The following is a 20,243-nucleotide window of genomic DNA, read 5'->3' as shown; positions in this document are numbered from 1 at the left end:
AACATGAAAATGCAGCATGACAGACACAAACATGGAAGTGGGATTTACCTGCATGCAGGTGGGATCCAGCCCTGTGTGTCTGTCATGCTGCATTTTTATACTGATTTTTCATGCAACATAACATTACTCTAATTTTAAAAGAATACATGTGGAATCAGTTTTCACTGCGCATTCAAACGATAAACATAGGATCAATAAAGGAAATGATCGAAGTTATTCACTCGTCTCCTAGTTCACACAGATGCACATAATATTTGTAAGAAACTTATCATTTTTGTCCATATTACGACGCTAAAAAAATATAATTTATATGAGTCAATTCGTGGTAAGGCACTCCAAGACTATTGCTAAATGTAAAAAATATATAAATGTAAATATTTATGGGCAAAAATTAAAAAGGCACTCATAATTTTTTTCTAAAAATGATATTCCAATTTTTTAAAATATTAAAATAATATTTTTTACTTTATTTTCCAAAATAAAAATATTAGTATTACTTTACTTTATAAAATATTAAAATAATATTTCTACTTTACTTTATAAAAATGATTGAAGTTATTTACTTTACATAATATTTATAAGAAAATATAATTTTTTTTTCCATAATTTGTATGAGTCAAATGGTAGTAAGGCACTCTAAAGACAAATGCTAAATGTAAAAATATATAAATGTAGATATTTATGGGAATAAATTAAAAAGGCACTCATAATTTTTTTCCTAAAAATGATATTCCAATTTTTAAAAATATTGAAATAATATTTTTACTTTATTTTTCATTAAGATTTTCATTGTAAAATCGTTTTCTTTGTATCTTATTTTTATTTTATTCTTATAAAAAGTTTAGTGTAAGAGATTTTTTACTTCTGGAAGGTATATTTATGGGCATAAATTAAAAAGACACTCGTAATTTTTTTTTCTAAAAATGATATTCCAATTTTTTAAAATATTGAAATAATATTTTTACTTTATTTTTCAAAATAAAAATACAATTATTTTTAGGCTGTTGTAGCAACTGTGACTAAAACTATTACAAAATGTAAATTGTTACAAATATTCCCGTTACAATACCACACTATAAATATTTTTTAATCAAATTGCTTTATTTATATAATAGTTCTTGAATAAAGCTATTGTACACTAGTATTGAAGCACATTTGTTTACGATCAACTTTAACTAAGTGAAAAATAATATTTGAATATAATAATATTATATGTAAACATGTTAAATATAAAACGTATACTAATGTAAATATTTAGGCACTCATTATTTTTTATCAAAATGATATTCCAATTTTAAAAATTATTAAAATAATATCTTTACTTCATTTGTCAATCTAAAAATATATTTAATATTCAGTAAAAAGTGAAATCCGTCATTTCAGCGGTTACCTCACAACCATCTGTGAAGAAGTAAATCGAAAAGATATAATTGGTCACTATAATAACTAACTCAACCATATCCTGTAACATATTGTCCACTTTCAATAAATCTGTCCTGCAGTTAATCAATCATGTCATATACTCTTCTACAACAAAGCTGGAATTTAATCATAGTGATTCTACACAGTTAAGACCATTTGTGAAAAGGTAAATCTGTAATTAATTCTCAAAAAAAATTGAAAGCATTAGTTAAGCTATAAAAAAAATAAAAATTAATATAAAATCATTTTATTTTTTAAAAAATAAAATAATAAGATTTGGGGAGCCACTCCCGACGTTTATTAGGAGCTCCCTGCCACCTCATCCCAATGAGAGTGGATGCTTTTAATTGTTGCTCTAATTTTATAATAATTAATAGAACACTATTACAATGTGCATCAATTATTATAAAAAATTTAAAATATTTTTAATAAAATTTAAATAATTTTGATAAATTTAAATAAAATTTAATATTTTTGATATAATAATACTATAATAATTTTGATTATAGTGAAATATTATTTTAATAATTGATACACATTATATCAATTAGCCATAAGCTGTTAACTTTCAGATATTTTTGAAAAAAAAAGATAAATTCTAATCAGTCTTATGGACTCAATCCCAGACATCCAACATCCTTTAGTATGAAAATTTCCCATCAAAAATTCTTACAAATACGCCATAGCTGGAGATCGAACCGTGAATCCCTAGATTACAACTCGGATGTCCTACCGTTGTATCATTGTCTCGGGAACAAACTTTCAGATATTTTCGAGATAAAACACATGATGGAACATTTATCCGATGAGGTATCCATTTGACGATTTATTAAATGTGGGCGCCATTTTATTTTTGCCTTTTTATTTTTTACCCAAAAGCTCTTATGTTTTTCTTAAAAAATAAAGATTTACGTTTCTAAATTTTATTTTTTCAGGTTAATTATTAAATTATTAACAACTCTACAAGTAAGATTGCGTCCGGTCCAAATTGAGAACCGGCTTCGGACCTCCAGCCGTCAGATTAAACTCATCGAAGCCAAATAAATATAGATAACGCAACACCGAATGACCCACACATTGCAACCGTCAGATTAAAGTACACGGGCATGCATTCGGGTAATCGGGCGGGTATCGCGATTAGCTATTCAAAGCTTTGCTCAAATTCCAATAGGTGAAGAACAACCGGAAACTAAACCCTAGACTATATCTATCGTTCGATCGAAGCTGCATGATTGTTGAGATTGCGATCGAATAGAGCGGGCGAATGCTTCCACCCTCTCAGAAGATCGCAGGCGAAAATGGTGAACTTCCAAATTCTCGACTTGTTTATGTTTTCATTAGATGTTTGCGATTTTTTTTTAAACAAACTGTGGAATCGTAGCTAAATGGATGCTTCTTTCGTCGGATCTTTATATGTTTATCTGTGTTAAGCAGTAGTGAAATCGTGTAAGGAACCATCCATTGGGTTTGGTTTCCCGTGCACCCCTCTCGGAGATGGTAGGATGAAGTTTGAAGTTTCAGTACCTTAATTCGTTTTATAAATCAAGCTGATGGTTGAATCTCCGTTGGTATTGATTTGATTTTGTGTTGCGAGGATGCCATCAGATTTTTTGTTTTTTTATTTTTTTTGGGGGGGGGGGGGGGGGGGTGGCATATTTTTTGTTTATTTTAAATTCATGTTTGCAGTGAAATTTCTGGCCTAGATCTTAGGTTAAAAAAGCTGATCATTTCTGAACTCTGTTTGGTGGTCATGTCGATTGCAGTGGCAGGATTTCTTTGTAGTTTCTTATAGCTAATCGTCCAGCTTGGTGTAGTTTCTTGTATACATCTCTGTTAACTTGATATTTATATCCAGTTTGGGTAAGAAATTCTTGTTGACAAACTCCTAGGGCCTGTAAATTTATTCATTTGTAACAGAATGCACGAATGCATTATCCTTTTGTTTCATCTTTCTGTGTTTAATCTATGTTCATTATGATATATATATATATAGTCTTTATATATATATATATAGGACACAACAAGGATAAAAACCATCTAATTGATTGAATAACTGTCATGAGGAACTGAAGGGAAGAAGCGACAATTTAATCCCCAAAGGAAAATACACACTACTTTTCTATGGAATTGGTCATAACCACTGCCTACATTCCACAAAATTGTGCACCATAAATAGGAGTTATTGAACTTGCCCATGATCCTATAGAAGAACATCACAACTCCTTGTAGAAAAAAATCATTTATCAAGACAAAAATATGGAGATCAATTTCCTACCAAGATAGCTGGAAGTTCCAACCAAATTCTAGTGCACCTAAAAAAGGATACAACTGAGCAAAAATTACTGGTTTTTCGAGAGCCTGTTATGACTTCTATCTATATATGTGCTGATTTCCAATTCATATTATACTGGATCCAGTTGCATTCAACTGGGATTGAGTGAATAACCCAAATATATTTGACTTTGACTTTATCTTTGTTCACCCTATATATCTATATCTATATATAGTTTTAAATATTGTACTGAATACATATATATACATACATACTGTGTTCATTCATAATTCTAACTGTTGTATTCTGTTATTGCTTATCTATCTTTACGTTGTATGTTTTCGTTATTGTCTTATAAGAGTTCGCTTAATTTGGACTATACATGATTCATTGTGATGTCCTAAAGCTCTGGATTAATGACCTAAGAGATGCACCAGAAACCTTCATAATCCCATGGTTGAAGCATGGAATACAAAAATTTCTTGAGCCCACAACTACAGGAAATGACAAGAGTATCAACTGCCAAAGCATTCCAACTTATCATTGGAAATGGTTTCACTATGGTCAGCAAACGTGGCTGATCCCAATCCGGATTGGCTGAGTTGGATTGGAATCGTTTGAGTCCAATTAGATTTTACCTGATTCTCAACTTAACCCTAGGGAGAAGAAAGAAGAAAAGATCTCTTAAAAGCCTAAAATCGAGTCAAAATGGGTGAAAATTCAGGTTAAATTAGGCAATATCTAATGTGTCAACGACTTTATAAAGTAGTGAAAATGGTGAAATTGAGCATTGATGATGTTTGCAGGTGCAAAATCTCCTATGCATGTGGTGTGTTTGCTTGGGATTTCATCATGTGAGGTGAGGGAGTGGTGGTGTTGTGCATGGGAGGAAAGGTGAGGGCGTGAGATGGGCAAAAAAAATTAGGATTTTTAAGTATACCAGTTATTAGTATTTTTTATGTCAATTAACAAATGTATCATTATTAATGATTGTTAACACTTAAAATTATGATTAATAATTTACTACTAACATGCATTTTTAGTGAGATGAAGGCCAGAGGTTATTTTATGTTTATAAAGTAAACAATATCAATTAGTATTCTAAACATACTAATAGATATAAAAATATTGGGAATTTAATGCGATAGGAAATACAATAGCAAACAATAATATTGTCTATTATTTGAAAGTTAATATTTCTATTGTTTTTGGATACCTTTTGTTATTTCTTCATTAAATAAATTTATTTCTTTTCATATTATTTTATTTTATTTTAATTTTTTCTCCTATCTACAGCTAATACCTCGGTTATTGGAACATATCCAATACTGATATTTCCAACCATGATTTCACCACCAACTTAAAATGAAAATATGTTTTTTTTTTTAATTGAGTTGCACTTGAGATATAACACGGGAGACAAGTTTTAAGAAGTTTGTGAATAAGGTATATGGTTATCTTAGAAATAATGTGTAATTTCAACAAGATGCAAAGGCAACTAATGGATTTTATAGTTGGATGAACTGTAATGATTAGAGTTGAAGGGATAAGGTGCAAGGATTTAAAAGATAACTATAGTATAGAGTTGAATGAGAGGATAAGATCCACGGACTCAACCTTAAACAGTTGGAACTTACATGATAATAATCTTTTTTTGTTGGCTACATACAGGCTACACCTTTTCTAGCAGGACTTGCAGTTGCTGCAGCTGCTCTCGCTGGTAGGCGTGGTATCCAGGCTTGGCATGCATACAAGGCCAGCCCAGCCGTTCCTCGGATGCGCAAGTTTTATGAAGGTGGGTTCCAGGCTGCTATGACTAGAAGGGAAGCTTGTCTTATCCTTGGGGTCAGGTATGCACCAGTCATATGGTTAACTATATTCTTTGTTTTACCGAAGTATCTAGGCTTTGTATCCATTGGATCAATTTATTTAGTTGTCGAAACCTTCATGTTGAACATCCTTGACTTCACCTAACTTTTATTAGTACCTGCAAATAAAGTACTTTTATTTCTTCATTCTTTGCTTACTTTGATCATAGAGATCTTTAAGGATGTACGTGGAGACTACTCTAGGCTGCTGCACTCATCTAGACAGTTGGATTTGGTTCATAGTTTTAGCAATAGGACAGTGCTGGCAGCAAGTCTTAGTTTGTTCTTGGGATCAATGGCGTTGATAAAGGATTCGATGGAAGGGGATTCATAAATTCTCTGAAATCCTGAATTATTGTTACATTTGAATGAACAACAATCGAAATCATTTTAAAATGCTCATCTCCATCCAATATTTGTTTTCTTATTTGAATCAGAGAAAATGCTCCTCCAGACAAAGTAAAAGAAGCTCACAAGAGGGTGATGGTCGCCAATCATCCTGATGCAGGGGGAAGCCACTATCTTGCCTCAAAAATCAATGAAGCAAAAGACATGCTTCTGGGGAAGACCAAAGGTGGTGGATCTGCATTTTGATCACCTTCTTCATTTGTAAAACTTTAACTATGAAGCTCATGGATAATTAAATCCATAAGATGTCAAATTTTGATTAAATCATAGCTGTAGCTCTAAGTGGCATGATGCTCGATCGGTATAAATTCTTTGCAACATAATGTTTTTGCCATGGTTGATGTACAATTATTCCATACCAGCAATACTTGGAATGTGAGTTCATGGAAGATTGTCTTGTTGCTCATGAATTAAATTGCATATGACACACTTTCAGTACGATCCAGACCATTAGCCTCGTCATTTGTTCAACGACAGTCGCCGGATCCTTGCCGCCGGTTGCTCCTTCGCCGTCCCAACCGGTCGGGATCCCCCCGTCTTGACGGCTTGTGTGGACGCCACCATGTGGTTCTGATTCAGGTCTGCCGGGGATCGGCTGAGCCCATCGCGGTTTGTCATCGAGGACAGCCCTGCGATGCTGTGTCGTCTCAACCGCGCGCTCACCTCGCCTCTGGGGGAGCATCGGCTGCTGCGCCTCGAGCTTGATGAATCTTTCCTGTTGCTCGCAGCCGAGGACGTTGGCGAGAGGGGCATCGCAGGGGAATGCGCCGACGAGTCGCTGACGCGTTTGACAGCGGTGGCCCATCGAGCTCCTCCAACAGAGCTGGGAGTTTTAAAGGAGCCGTTTTGCTGTGTTTCCCATGGTTTTCCCGCCATCAAGCGCGCCAACCAGCTCCATCCCAACTGGGGATTCCTTGGCTCTTGGCCAACAAACTTGCCACTTCTGTCGTTGAGGTTCATTGCTGGGACTGTAGATTTGGACGAGCTCCGCCACTGTGTCAAAACATAAACATTGATCTTAGAATCAATGTTTTTGAATTCGGTTGAATTCGACTCGACTTTCGATATTTACATGGGTGCTGAGTTCCTCCTACCTTATGAGAAAATGCATAAGCTAAAGCCCTCTCTCTTCTTAAAGCAGCTTCTTTCCTGTTCGATTGCTTTGCTTCAGCTTGTTCTTTGGACTGAGAACCATGATCCCACCCCTCTCCTATCTGTCACTGAACATTAACCATTAGCAGCATCCAACAGAATGTGATAATCTAGAGAGAAATCAGTTGCCTTGTACCTTCTTCTTGTTGTTTTCCTTGTCGCATTTCGGCTGCTGAGGAATGTGGATTTCCTCCAGTCTGTACCTCGGAGGAAGTTGCATCTGCGCTCTCGACATAGTCTGCAAGGAGTACAAGGTTTTTGTTGTCTGCGACTTGGCGGCGATCCCATCCACAACTCTCCTCAACCTATCCAGTCCTCTTGAAGCTTGGAAAGAAGCCCTTGCCTTGATGAATTTTGCAACACAATGAGAGTAGCATATTTTGTTCTTTTCAGAAGCCAAAAGCACCATAAACAGGTGAACTATGTTCAATGCCAATTCAGTAAGGAAATTATAACTCTAGTTAAGATGATCATGTGATAACAAAGTCTCAATTAGGAGTAAACTTAAATAAGGAATGCTTATGCGAAGAACTCAATCAAGTATGATCACTTAATAAGGAACTTCCATAATATAAGAATGACTCAGTACTAATATGGATGTAGCAGAATCAAGATTCGAAATCAGCCAGCTTAATCTTTGTGCATAAATGTGCAAAGGCTATATATTTCATGAAACACTTAGTGAGCCGACAAACTCGAAAAGGCTAAGATTAGTGCTGAAGATCTAAATCATATCAGAATTGTACATTGAAGGGAAAAAGTATATAATGAGAATTCCCAGTTTCTGATCATTGGTTTGTAACAAGAACAAGATAAAGTCAAACATGATCCAAAATAATATAAGAATTGATGGTTAAATAAATTTTGGAAAAATAATGGTCAATTAGGAGCCTTGGAAGATCAAGTATTCATGTCTGCAAGAATATTGACTTTTAAATCAGTTCAAAATTAATTATTGAGATAATGACTTCATTATAGCTTGTAAACTGAATCAATTGTAGATCCAACGAAATGAAGGGGGAATAAAAATAAGAGCAATGCCTGGTGGCCTCTGAATGCACTCTGGATTCTAATGGCAGCATTCTCTTCTGTCAGTTTAGTAGAGGAATTAGTTATTGAGGTGGTTATGCGAATGACCTCTGCCGCAGCCCGAATGGCAGCAGCTGCAGCCTCTGCAGCAATAGCAGTGGCAAGGGCTGCTGTGTAGACGCGGGTACTCTGTTCGCTCTCCTTCGCCATCAGCTTATCCTCCTCAATGGCAATCCGCGGCAGCAGTGAAGTAGAATCCTGAATACAACTCTCCATTTCCTGTGAACCAAGGAAACCAAAATCCTTGGACTTGCAATTTCCCTTCGGATAATCTGTTTTACAGCACTGGGGGATTAGTGCCTTCCTCAAAGAACTGAACCATTTCATTTTGCCTTTCATCATCGAGCCTACTCTTGGTTAATAGTGTTCTTTGTTTCGACAAATCCTGCGAGAGAATCTTGATTGGATAAATAACAATCAGAATTCAAACAAGAACAAGTAGCATTAAACCATTACCCTTTGCTCTCCTCTCTTCTTGTGTTTTAGATTGAACAATTCATGTCAGAGAGATTTAGATTTCAGGCAAGAACAAATAGCACTAAACAGTTTCCCTTTGCCCCCTATTATCCTATCTACTCTCGATAATTGTGTTCTTTGATTGGTTAATCCTGTGAGGGAACCTTGATTGGATAAATAGCAATCAGAATTCAAGAAAGAACAACTAGCATTAAACCATTTCCCTTTGCTCCCCATTCACCTATCTACTCATAAACACAGATATCGGAATGTTTCTATGTATCCTAATCGTTTCACATCCTCTAAAAATCCACATAAACCACAGATATCGGAAATCAGCATAAGGAAGACGCAATTATTTGATCTTCTTATTTCACCCAAAAAGTTGCATTTTTTTTTTCAATTTCAAGTAGCCAGCACGAATAAGGAGAATCAGAGCTAACATAAACAATTTCAATTTGCGTTGGAAGGAACAACACATTAGGGGGAAATAAGAAACGAACAGCAGCCGACCTAATTCGATCGGTTTCAGAGGAGAGGAGAACAAGTTTTTAGGCCATCCCGAACTCTCACCTGGCGCTGCTACCGATGAAACATAAATTCCGTCGGAGAAAGGAAAAAAAGAAAGAGAGGATGCTCTTTCCCCCTTCTCCTCTCACCCAAACGGAGGAGAATGAGGAGGAAGAAGAGCAGAAGCCGAAGAAGACGGTGGCTTTGGGATGCGCGAGCGGATCGGAGAGACTCCCCTCTCTGTCTCTCTCCCTCTCCACCGTGGCCGGGAAGTTGGGGAGCCATCGCCCAACATTAGCCATCCATCCCGTTGCAATGCTATATATATTTTTTAATTTTAATTTTAATAAACTGTTTCGGACAAATATGGCGGATGATCAAGCTATCAATCACGAGCCATGCGACGTGGATGACCTCTTAGATGAGCTAAGACGCGGGAGATGATCAAGATCTGAAACACACTTCAAGGAGAGGTTAGACTGATACTGGAAAGTCTTGACAGATCACTTCGACGATTAGGATTATGTGGAAGATGATGAAAAATGGATAGGAAAGAAGATAATACTAATAGAATTTTCAGAATTGAACCTAGAATAAGATTGTGGACTAAGCCTTTTATAGAGTCAAACAAAGTCTTCCCACTCAAGGCATCTCCATGTCGGATGAGATAGAGCCCTTAGCTTATAACAACTTGCAAAGAGGATCGAATCCGACAGTCATTTCCTTTTAATTTTCTGTGCAAAAAAAAGGATATTCAAGGGGATTGAGATCTGACAACCTCGTAACCATTTGTTCATTCTGAGACTGTCGTATGTCCGTGAAAATATTCGCATTCCTTTTTAGCATGTCTCTGTGAGATAGTGGTTCGCAAAATACGTGAAGGTGGAGTCCAAGATGGAGTCAGCCGAGGCGGAGTGGCTGAGAGGACCAAGCTGTCGAGATGAAACTATACCAAGACGAGGCTGGCTGAGATGGTCGAGGCGAAGCTGGCTAAAATGAGACGACCTAAACGCTGAAGCGAGGACAAGGCTGGCCGAGACATGACGATCGAGACGCCGAGGCGAGAACGAGGCTGGTCGAGACGAGACGACCGAGATGTGCCCGAGACGAGGTTGGTCGAGACGAGACGACCGAGCTACCGAAATAAGACTGGCTAGAGATGAGACGACCGAGACGCAGAGGCCGAGGTGAAGGAGATGAGACTGATCGAGATGCCGAGACGAGACGACCGAAGACGACCAAGCTACCGAGACAACTGGCCGAGATCGAGATGCCGAGATGAGGCTGACCGAAACCAAGCTACCGAGACGAGACTGGCCGAGATGAGACGATTGAGATGTCGAGACGAGACTGACCGAAACAAGGCGACTAAGCTACCGAGACGAGATTGATCAAGACGAGACAACCAAGGTATCAAGAGGAGGCTCACCAAGATATCGAGACGAGATACGGGGTCGGGATGGGCGAGACGAGATGGCTTCAAGGGGCCAAGTGGAGGTTAGGATTAAGTCCATACTGAGCCCGAAGTACGATTGAGTCCGAGGCGATACATATCTTACTTCTGGTGGGATCAAGTCCGTGTTGACCCATCTTGCCACACCAATTCAGTTCTTAACCTTCGCTTGATTCTTAACTCTTAGCTCGGAGGGAGTCACGTCTTTTGCAACATCTGCATCAAAAACCAATTATCAAAATATATATGAGTATATAATTTTTAAAAAATAGGGAGGGCGGGGTGGGTAAGACACTCCTGCATGCACACCATGCAGTCGAGAGATATTCTCCCGTGAAGAAAACCTCCCTCGGCGGGTGGCCGGAGAAGGCCCAGAACGACCTTGCAAATTTGCAGGTGACTGTCGACTGCCAGCCCTACGGCTCACTGTCAGATGCTCACGTACCTCAGATAAAAGACAAGTCGATCACACAGCAGCTTCAGATCGATCTCCGTGCGCAGCAGCAAGGAGATCCTAGAGCTGGTGCCTGATCACTATATATAGGCACTGACTTCGATGTTCTTACAGACCCGGAAGGTTTCCTGCTCATTTTCAGGCGATCCATGAAGAACAGTAGTGTTACGATCGAAGCAGATCTATAATTAAGTTAAGTCTCTCTCTCTCTCTCTACACTTTTAATATCATGGAAATAACATCATCACTCCCACAATCTATAGAAAACATATATCATTAAGAAAAACCCCCAAAAATTACAATGAAGATTAAGAACGAGGACGACGATAACTGCGCGGATCGATGACAACTTAAATAATCTAAAGTCTTAGAGCTCAGAAGAAAGCATAGTGATATTCTCCAAGAGCACTCGATGCCATGTCGTTGACCCTTGCTCCTGCCATCAAGGAGCCATTGATGAGCCCATGCCACGAAGGAGCACTAACCACAGAAGACTCCACTCCCAGCTCGTGCCATGGGAGGAGCACTTGGCTCTCTCCCTCAACGTGTTTGCAGGAGCCATCCCCCTCAAAGGGCACATCAACAGCCTCCCCACTCACGTTCGTATTATTGCCGTTGCTGCTGCCTGCAAAGCCGCCATAGTTATAGAGCTCATTGCTCATGCTCATGCTCATGCTCAGGCCAGCTGGGCTCATTAGGTCGACGAAGCCGTGGTTGGTGCTTGTTGGGAGAGATGGCATCGGCTCGAGGAAGCTGTGGGTGAAAGCCAAGGTGAGGTCGCTCGAAAGCGGCGGCGGCGGCGGAGGAGGAGGAGGATTGGCGAAAGCGAGATCACGGTGATCTCGTTGCGGCGGCGGCGGCGGCTGTGTCTTGGTCATCTTGGAAGAGAAGGAACTGGAGCTAGAGCATCTCTTGTTCTTCCTGCACCCTCCTCCCACCGGGACATTCCTCAGGGAGCCTCCTTGCGTCCAGTACCTCCTGCAGCCCTTGCAGAAGTAGCGCGGCTGCGAGAGACTGTAGTTGTTGTAGTAGCAAAACTTGGTGTTGGTGGAGGCGCAGCGCGGGCACTTCAGAGCCTGCTCCGGCCTCGGCCGGAGCGGCTTCCTCGCCTCCGGCTGCTGTTCTTGGAGTAGAAGCATCCCTTCCAACTCATAACCACCCATATTGACCTCCTAATGTATATATATATCAAGAACAAGTGATCAATTGAAACACTACACGAGGATCACAGACGTTCATGAAAGAATTTAATTTAACGTGATATACAAAGTTAATTCGAGGTGTTGGTGAGCCATCATAGTGCTCAAGAAGAATGAGAGAGAGAGAGAGAGAGAGAAGGAACATGGAACTGTTTTGAGAGCTTTAGGGCAATGTGGGATGTGTCAGCCTTTGGGAAAAAAAGAAGGGTGATGAGTACGATAAGAACCACAAGGGAATGCCTTTTTCTTTATGATCATGATCAAACCGAGTGGGGATGGGCGAAGATCCAAGAGGGAAACATCCAAACTGCTAAATCCAACAAATCAATTTTTGAAGTATAGATTTGGCCCAGAGATTTTTCTATTGCTAGGCGAGAATAAGAATGGAACAATGTATTTATAAAGATACTACAAAAACAAAACAAAAGAAAGAAAGAAAGAAAGAAAGAAATCACAGAAGAAGCGGCTAATTAAGAAGAACTAACTGATCATAAATAAGCTCATTAAATAGTGTCAGAAACCATGCATGATTCAGAAATTGGCCCAGATCCAAAACCCTCGAAACATATACATGATCATCTGATGAACTTTTTTCAGTAAAATTAAAGCACTGATCATCAAAGGAAAGTAAAGCACGGGAAATCAAAAATGGCGACACATAGCTGAGCTGATTAAGACTCTACCTGGTCGTTGTGCCGAGCATTAGCAGTAGGAATTTCCATGCATGCGAGAGATCACTTCTTCAGTGTGCAGCTGGGAGAGAGAGAGAAAGAACTGATGAACAAGGTAAGGTTATTGCTCGCTCGCGATCGATCTGACCACTTTGCTTTGGCCTCAAGATATGTATCGGAGGGAGAGAGAGAGAGAGAGAGAGGGAGAGAGAGGGAGGAACTAAAAGGGGAGGTGATGAGGAGGAGCTAACCGAAGCGTTTCTGTGGCTTGCACGCCGAGAAGGCATGGGAAGGAAAACTCCATGGGCATCTCCAACAACTTCATGGAAGGAGCAGAGAGAGGGAGGGGGGAGGGGTGCAGGAGAGGGGCCCACGGGTGGCGTGTAGTGCAACAGTAACGCTTGGGGCCTTCTTTCACTTTGGCCCACCGCCTCTCATGCCACCACATGAATGCATATGCATTGGCATGCTTCCGTTAGCTAGGCTCAAATATCCGACTAGGTTTTCTTTGAATTAGTTACTAGGAACACAATTGTTAAAATAGATAAGGATCGAATTTTGATGAAGTTAAGGTAATGTCTTTCTTCATCGTGGTCAACGACAGCTTCTCGATTTACCTCTTTATAGATAGTCGTAAGATCGACCGTGTGGGACTGTTGGGATGGCGGATTCCACCTTCTTACTGAAGATGTGTTTTTAGTTTAGATTTAAGGTCGAATTAATCGATTGAACCGATTCGGTTCTAGTAGAAGAGGATTGGACTAACTCAATCAAAATCGTTACACATGATCTAGCTAGTCCATGATATATTTTACTCTATATATCATTTGCAATGTTATTATCACGTGAGATTAGGTACTAAAGTCGAATTTTATAATCTTATCCGTAGTAATCAATTATAGTTTTCTTCTGAGTTAGTTACTAGGAATAAAATTGTTAAAGTAGATAAGGATCGAATTTTGATGAAGTCAAGGTAATGTCTTCCTTCATCGTGGTCAACGAACTTCTCGATTTACCTCTTTATAGATGGTCGTAAGATCGACCGCGTGGGACTGTTGGGATGGCGGATTCCACCTTCTTACTGAAGATGTGTTTTTAGTTTAGATTTAAGGTCGAATTAATCGATTGAACTGATTCGGTTCTAGTAGAAGAGGATTAGACTAACTCAATCAAAATCATTACACATGATCTAGTCCATGATATATTTTACTCTATATATCATCTGCAATGTTATTATCACGTGAGATTAGGTCTAATTAAGCTAAAGTCGAATCTTATAATCTTATCCGTAGTGATCAATTATAGTTTTTCGATTTATTTCTTTACAGATGATAATAAGATTAACCATATGAAATCGTTAAGATGACGAATTTCAATAAAAAAAAATTATAAAGTTGAAATTAGCTAGATCTTAATCTTTTCTTCAAATTTGAAATTTTTCTTGAAATCTTTACAAAAAATGGCATTGATTGAAAATATTAAAAAATACTGTTGAGAGTGGGATTTGAACCCACGCCCTTTCGGACCAGAACCTTAATCTGGCGCCTTAGACCAACTCGGCCATCTCAACAACATGCATAAGTTTATTTTAAATTTATAAATTATAAAATAATTACTTTTATTTATCACATAGCGGACGGAGCAGACTCTTCTTCCTCATGGCTCGACCGTATCCGCTTATCCGAACCCACTCTCTCCTCCTCCTCGTCTCAGCACTCGCCGCCACCGCCTCTACGGCCTCGGAAAATGCCGGCGGCGACGATCCGACGCCCTCTCCATGGCCGCTCCAGTTCCACGCGGTCCTATTCATGAACTACAGCGGCGCCCTGTCGCTGATCGACCTCTGGTACGACTGGCCCGGTGGCCGCAACTTCAACATCGTGCGCGACCAGCTCGACGGGCCGCCCTTCTACGACCTCGAGTGGAACAACGGCACCTCCTTCTTTTACACCCTCGATTCCCCCCGCTCCTGCCGCTCCGCTCAGCTCGAGGTCGGCATCCTCCGCCCTAACTGGCTCGACGGTGCCACCTATCTTGGCCAGAAGACCGTCGATGGCTTCCTCTGCAACGTGTGGACCAAGGTCGACTTCATCTGGTACTACGAGGACGTCGTCACCAAGCGCCCCGTCCAATGGGTCTTCTATACTGGTGCTTCCTCAACATAATCCGAATTTGATAAACTGATGCCTTTCGATCTTTGATTAGTAATAAATGTGGAATAAATGCCCTTTCAATGCTATGATAACCCCTCAAGCCTGGCACCTTAAAATATCCAATAGTAGATGTAGCAGATCAAAGATCAGCTCGAGTAAACACAACCTTCCATTTCTAAGCCTTTTTGATGTTGAAGATTATGTTTAATGAAGCTGATCTTTAATTTGAACTGAAGTGAACAAATTTGTGGTTGTTGGTTGAGGCCCCAATAAAAAGTTGCCTAATTACTGGCGTATTGCTGTTACTTAGAAGCTCATATGATCGAGATCAAAGAAAATGATCTTTAATGTTATTAACAGAGATCTATTACTATGATCTTACATGAACAAATGAGTGGATAAGATCCATGTAGAAAACCTCAAGCCATTAGGTTTAGGCACACGACTTGTTATAGGTTTCATTCATCCATACCCACAATTTCAAACTAGTGCATGCTATGTAGATCAATGGAAAGATCAAATGCAGGTTGGGAGAAGCTGAAATTGGTTCATTTCATTTATTGACAAAAAATAATTTTACCTTTTCATTTGTAGAAGTGCATAAGCTTAACTCAAATATTTTATTCATGTATTAGCTTTTGGCAATGCATTAATAATGCAGATGTAGGGATCAACTAATGTTGTAATGGAAGATGGTTTATGGAACTATGTTTATGCTTTAAGGCAAGCCTCTGAATTACACTCTTCTGCATAGTTTTTTCATCACAATTCCTGTATTTTTTTTTCATCTTCATTTTATGCTTATTCATTTCCTAATAATTGATACATCCTGAACTTTTAAGATGGTATCAATTTCTCATAACTTCACTACGGATTTATTTACACATTGGGGTAAGCATACTGATTAGGATGGTAATTCTAGAATTTTGTTTATTTATCCAAGTGGTAGAATGATGTGGATGAACATGAACAAACATGCCATCGGGTCATCTTGCCTACACACAGTTTAGTTGATGATAAGGTTGATTTCTCCAAGTGAATCTTTGAGAAGGGATCATATTGCCCTTGAAATGCAAGATATGTTACTTTGTTTTAATTATAAACCCTAGTGAAGCGCTAAATCTCATGTAGTTATATTTATTTGACTGATGATATGCGAATAACGACAGGAAGGACTGCTCATGTGATGGTATATGAGGAGGGTGCAGTTCTTGAGGATGCAAATTGGCAGGCACCAGAATATTGCTTTCAGAAAGGGAAGAAACAGCAACCAGAGTATCAATCTATCGTAACTGAGATAGTGGACCTTAAGAGAGCTTCAAGGGTTCTCCGAGGGCTCTAAATTCGCTACGAATGATAATGCTGCTGACTCTTATATCCTATTCATCTGAAATGAGTTCATATTCCATCCTTTCTCGTCCCTTGCATTCCTTCCACTGTCATGTGCTGATTGCTGTTGCTGTTCCAAACTTGAATGAGTTAGATTTTCAGTGGTTACTTGTTTCCATCTTCCATGTAGAAGAAGCCCTCTCAAGGCTTGAACAATAAATGTTTCTCAGAGAAGATTGGTTTGTCTGTCATGATGATCAGATACATGATGTTAAGGTATGTGTTGTTTTCTTCAAGTACACCAGTAAGCCAGTCTTAATAGAATATAATAGACTTCAATCTTATGAATATTCCATAGTAAGTAGATTGGTATAGGAATGGTCGTAGTTTTCACTTGATTGTATCTTTCACTATTGTTCCAGCCAATAGAGCGTAGATGATTAAACCATCGGTTCATGAATTGTTGACGTGCACGCTCTTCGAAGATAGCTGTCAAGAAAGATGAAGGGATTTGAAAAGCATTTAAAAAGAGAGTTAGAATGGTCACGGTGAGTTTCGACAAACCAATCCGACGTTCAAGCTAGGAGGAAGAAGGGAAAATTAGAGTTTTTGTGTGCCTATCTGTGTCCATAGGAATTTACCATCTTTTTATAGTAGTTGATTTCCGAAATATTAGCGTCCATTTAGGAAATATTTTGAAATATCCGTTTCAGTTTTTTAGAAAGATTTTGAAATATTCGTTTAAGAAATATTTCAAGATAGTTTTCTTATTCTTCAGGAAGAAATAGTTTAGGACTTTCCTTATTGTGCAGGTCGTCCTTTTCCTAGGATTAAACAGATGTTAACGTTAACATTTGGCACGTGATGTCAAGGTATGTCGAATCTAGGACTCGAGGTCGAACTTGTGCCCAATGAGGTCGGCACGAGATGCCAAGACCGGAGCTCGAGGTCGGACTTATGCTCGACGAGGTCGGCCTGAGATGTCGAGATCAGAGCTCGAGGTCAGTCTTGTACCTGAAGAGGTCAGCACGAGAGGTCGAGATCGGAGCTCGAAATTGGACTTGTGCCCAACAAGGTCGGCACGAGATGTCGAGATCAAAACTCGAGATCGGACTTGTGCCCTACGAGGTCGGCACGAGAGGCCGAGACCGAAGCTCGAGGGTGCATGGATGGAGCTTCATGTACCGGGTTGATTTTTATTTGTTTAGTAAATTTTTCATTTTTTTTCCCAAAGAAAACAAGCCTTAGCCTCCAAGGCCTTGCTTGGGATAGGGGATATCTGAAGCTAAAATGAAGCCATCAAAATCTTTTTTTTTAAATACAATTTCAATTTCTAAAAGGAAAAAAATATTAAAGTTAATATTAAATATTTGAGGATATTTTAAAAATCACTCTTTTTATTTTTATTTCTAATTAAGGTAGGAATTTAGCTGAGGATTACGATATTCTGGAAGGTGCAAGCTAAAAAAGGTAATTTTCCTGATATTTTTATGTATACAGCGTAACAAAGTTCTCTGTAACGGTAACAATAAGGACTATAAATTGCATACTCCGATCTCTGTCACTTCAGTTCCATGGACGACGACGGCGCTGGCGGCGAAGCTTTGCCCTCGTAATCCGGACGGAACCAACTTGCTCGCGCCACTTTTTCCCGCCTTCCTCTCGCGCTCTCGTTGTCGGATGCGCCTTAACGTTGTCGTTGTCGACCGATAAAAGCCAGGGCGATCGGCTCCTTCCCTCGCCGAATCCCTAATCCCTATATCGGTGTGCGCCGACGATCTCCGGTGAGCGACTTGCTGTTTCTGTTCTTGACTTCTTTCCCCCTTCAAAATTATATTCCTTGTTTTTTCTTTATCTTGAATCTTCGAGTTTTAGTTCCGCTCGCTCGGATTGCTTCTGCCATTTCCTACTTTCCTACTCTGCTTGCTTCTCCAAAGCCGATCCTTTTAGGGCAAATATGTAAAGTGAAAAAAGATCGCTTTTTGTTCTTTTAGTTCAACATAATCTTAGTAGTTTCGGGTGTTCTGATTGATAACCTTCGCAAATCTAGAGTGAATGGCCGGGCCATCGAGACGAGTTACGAGGAGGCTCTCCGGCGTGGTTCCTTCGCAGGAAGATAGCCAACCGATAGTTGTTCTGGATCTCGACCTCAACTCGACTCCGTCTGAGAGCAGCGAGTTGGAGGAGTCTTCTGCTACTTCATGCTGGCGAGTTAATCCCACCGGAAATCTGCTGGAATCTGCCCCTCCACCTCATGCTTCAGTTATTGATGTAGATCAAATCGAAGATGTTTCAGGTATATATATTCACCGATTGTTACGAGATGTAGAATTATATACTTCAAGAGGATTTAGTGATCACATTTTGTTTGCATGACATCAACATAACACAGATGGAGGAGGAAGATCAAGGCTGGCAAAGATCATCGACTGTGAATCATATCCAGATTCCGAGGAAGTGCAAAATTCTTCAAAGGTAAAAAATGCAGTCTTATGTGTTAATTTGCTGTTTCTTTTTGATGATCAGTGCTTAACCTCTTGAAGTATGTATACATTATTAAACCTTAACCAAGACTGGTTATATTAGCATCGGTTGACATCGATCAACTAGTCTAGGAGTTGTTCCTGGTGAAGATGTTCATAGTATCTCCTTCTAGCTAGAGAGTATCAGCAGTGCCAAGGTTAAAATATTCTATTTGCTGACATTATAAAGTTCATTAAAAATTAACTCTGTTGGTGGCCTTCCAAGTATAAATCTGAGTCATAAATGTATGACAATATCCTAAAAAATTAATATGAACATTTTAAAATTGACAACTTAAAATGTGTATGAAGTTATTTGCCAACAATATGGGGCTTCTGTTGATGATTCTATTCAAAGTTTTGCCAAAAATATTGTAGACAGCTCATTTAAGGATGCTAGCACAATATCTTAGTATCGATGATTATTTTTATCAAAGCTAGTATGAATGTAGTTATTTAACGACATTATTGTTTCTATCGATGCTAGTGTGTGTATGATTACTTAATGACATTATAGTTCTTTCTATTAGCAATGTTATTCAAAGTGTTGCTAAAAATATTATCAACCTCTCAATTAATGATGGTAGCCCAACATTTATATTAGCATCAGTAGTTATTTTTATCAATCCTTTTTTATGTATCATGTAAAGAACTTCTGCACTGATTTTATAACAGTATTAACCATAATTCCTTGTTTTGGTTTCAATTTGTGTAACAGATATAGTTTTGGTTTCAATTTCCTTGTTAAATAACACTGATGTTTGGCATAAAATACAGGGGAAGAAAGTGAGTCTAGTGCCTCCAATTCCAAAGGAACCCTCCCTCACATGTTCCATGTGTATGGATCCATTGCGCGAGGCAGCGACTACCGTCTGTGGGCACATCTACTGCTACAGCTGTTTAAGGGAATTCATCCAAACCCACAAGGAATGCCCTACTTGTGGGAGGAAGCTGGCCATCAGTAATTTCCACAGGCTCTATTTTCCAGCTATGGAATGAACTATTGCCTCTATCTTTTTAGTTTAGGGTGAGTCTTTTTGCCTTTGCTTGCTTTTACTCAAGTCCCATATCTTCATCCTTGTTCTCACTGAGAAAGAGTTCAACTAGGATCCTTGCGGTTCTATTTAATAATGTGGCTTTTCTTTTGGAAACAAATTTAAAAGAATTATTATTCATTTGTATGTATGTATGTATGTTACTGAAATTCACTCTAGTAGTAATAACTTGGTGAGAGAATTAGATGTCAACTTAAATTCATATGATGATATTGTTGAAACAGTTTTAA

The 20,243-nt window shown here is 39.0% G+C and overlaps 5 protein-coding genes and 1 non-coding gene across 6 annotated transcripts; 3 read left to right on the top strand and 3 right to left on the bottom strand.

Annotated features, from left to right (window-relative positions):
• The first annotated feature begins 2,611 nt into the window (after nt 1-2,611).
• On the top strand, nt 2,612-6,359 carry LOC141829395 (mitochondrial import inner membrane translocase subunit TIM14-3-like). Its single transcript, XM_074716855.1, has 3 exons — nt 2,612-2,723; nt 5,366-5,544; nt 6,000-6,359. The coding sequence occupies exons 1-3, from the start codon at nt 2,721-2,723 to the stop codon at nt 6,154-6,156; spliced, it is 339 nt and encodes a 112-aa protein (XP_074572956.1). The 5' UTR covers nt 2,612-2,720; the 3' UTR covers nt 6,157-6,359.
• Nucleotides 6,246-9,454, bottom strand: LOC141829394 (protein IQ-DOMAIN 3-like). The gene is made up of 5 exons (XM_074716854.1): nt 9,241-9,454; nt 8,164-8,596; nt 7,259-7,465; nt 7,065-7,184; nt 6,246-6,963 (listed from the first exon to the last, which is right to left on the bottom strand). Exons 2-5 carry the CDS (start codon nt 8,551-8,553, stop codon nt 6,430-6,432), a joined length of 1,251 nt encoding a protein of 416 aa, XP_074572955.1. The 5' UTR covers nt 8,554-8,596; nt 9,241-9,454; the 3' UTR covers nt 6,246-6,429.
• A 1,921-nt stretch (nt 9,455-11,375) lies between these two features.
• On the bottom strand, nt 11,376-13,043 carry LOC141829213 (uncharacterized). The gene is made up of 2 exons (XM_074716629.1): nt 12,967-13,043; nt 11,376-12,256 (listed from the first exon to the last, which is right to left on the bottom strand). The coding sequence occupies exons 1-2, from the start codon at nt 13,003-13,005 to the stop codon at nt 11,459-11,461; spliced, it is 837 nt and encodes a 278-aa protein (XP_074572730.1). The 5' UTR covers nt 13,006-13,043; the 3' UTR covers nt 11,376-11,458.
• A 1,400-nt stretch (nt 13,044-14,443) lies between these two features.
• On the bottom strand, nt 14,444-14,524 carry TRNAL-AAG (transfer RNA leucine (anticodon AAG)). The gene has a single exon. It is a non-coding gene; the product is annotated as a tRNA-Leu (tRNA).
• Nucleotides 14,525-14,612: 88 nt separating this feature from the next.
• On the top strand, nt 14,613-16,711 carry LOC141829865 (uncharacterized protein At4g14100-like). Its single transcript, XM_074717348.1, has 2 exons — nt 14,613-15,102; nt 16,277-16,711. Exons 1-2 carry the CDS (start codon nt 14,613-14,615, stop codon nt 16,447-16,449), a joined length of 663 nt encoding a protein of 220 aa, XP_074573449.1. The 3' UTR covers nt 16,450-16,711.
• A 1,162-nt stretch (nt 16,712-17,873) lies between these two features.
• On the top strand, nt 17,874-20,131 carry LOC141829215 (uncharacterized). Its single transcript, XM_074716630.1, has 4 exons — nt 17,874-18,220; nt 18,487-18,732; nt 18,829-18,911; nt 19,736-20,131. The coding sequence occupies exons 2-4, from the start codon at nt 18,492-18,494 to the stop codon at nt 19,955-19,957; spliced, it is 546 nt and encodes a 181-aa protein (XP_074572731.1). The 5' UTR covers nt 17,874-18,220; nt 18,487-18,491; the 3' UTR covers nt 19,958-20,131.
• The last annotated feature ends 112 nt before the right edge of the window (nt 20,132-20,243 follow it).

The sequence above is a fragment of the Curcuma longa genome, chromosome 5 (assembly GCF_044706935.1).
Source record: "Curcuma longa cultivar G26 ecotype Majalengka, Jawa Barat chromosome 5, ITB_CL_G26_1.1, whole genome shotgun sequence".
In the NCBI taxonomy this organism is placed as follows: domain Eukaryota; kingdom Viridiplantae; phylum Streptophyta; class Magnoliopsida; order Zingiberales; family Zingiberaceae; genus Curcuma; species Curcuma longa.
Note: the sequence above shows the minus strand (reverse complement) of the source record. Positions and strands in the feature narration are given on the sequence as shown.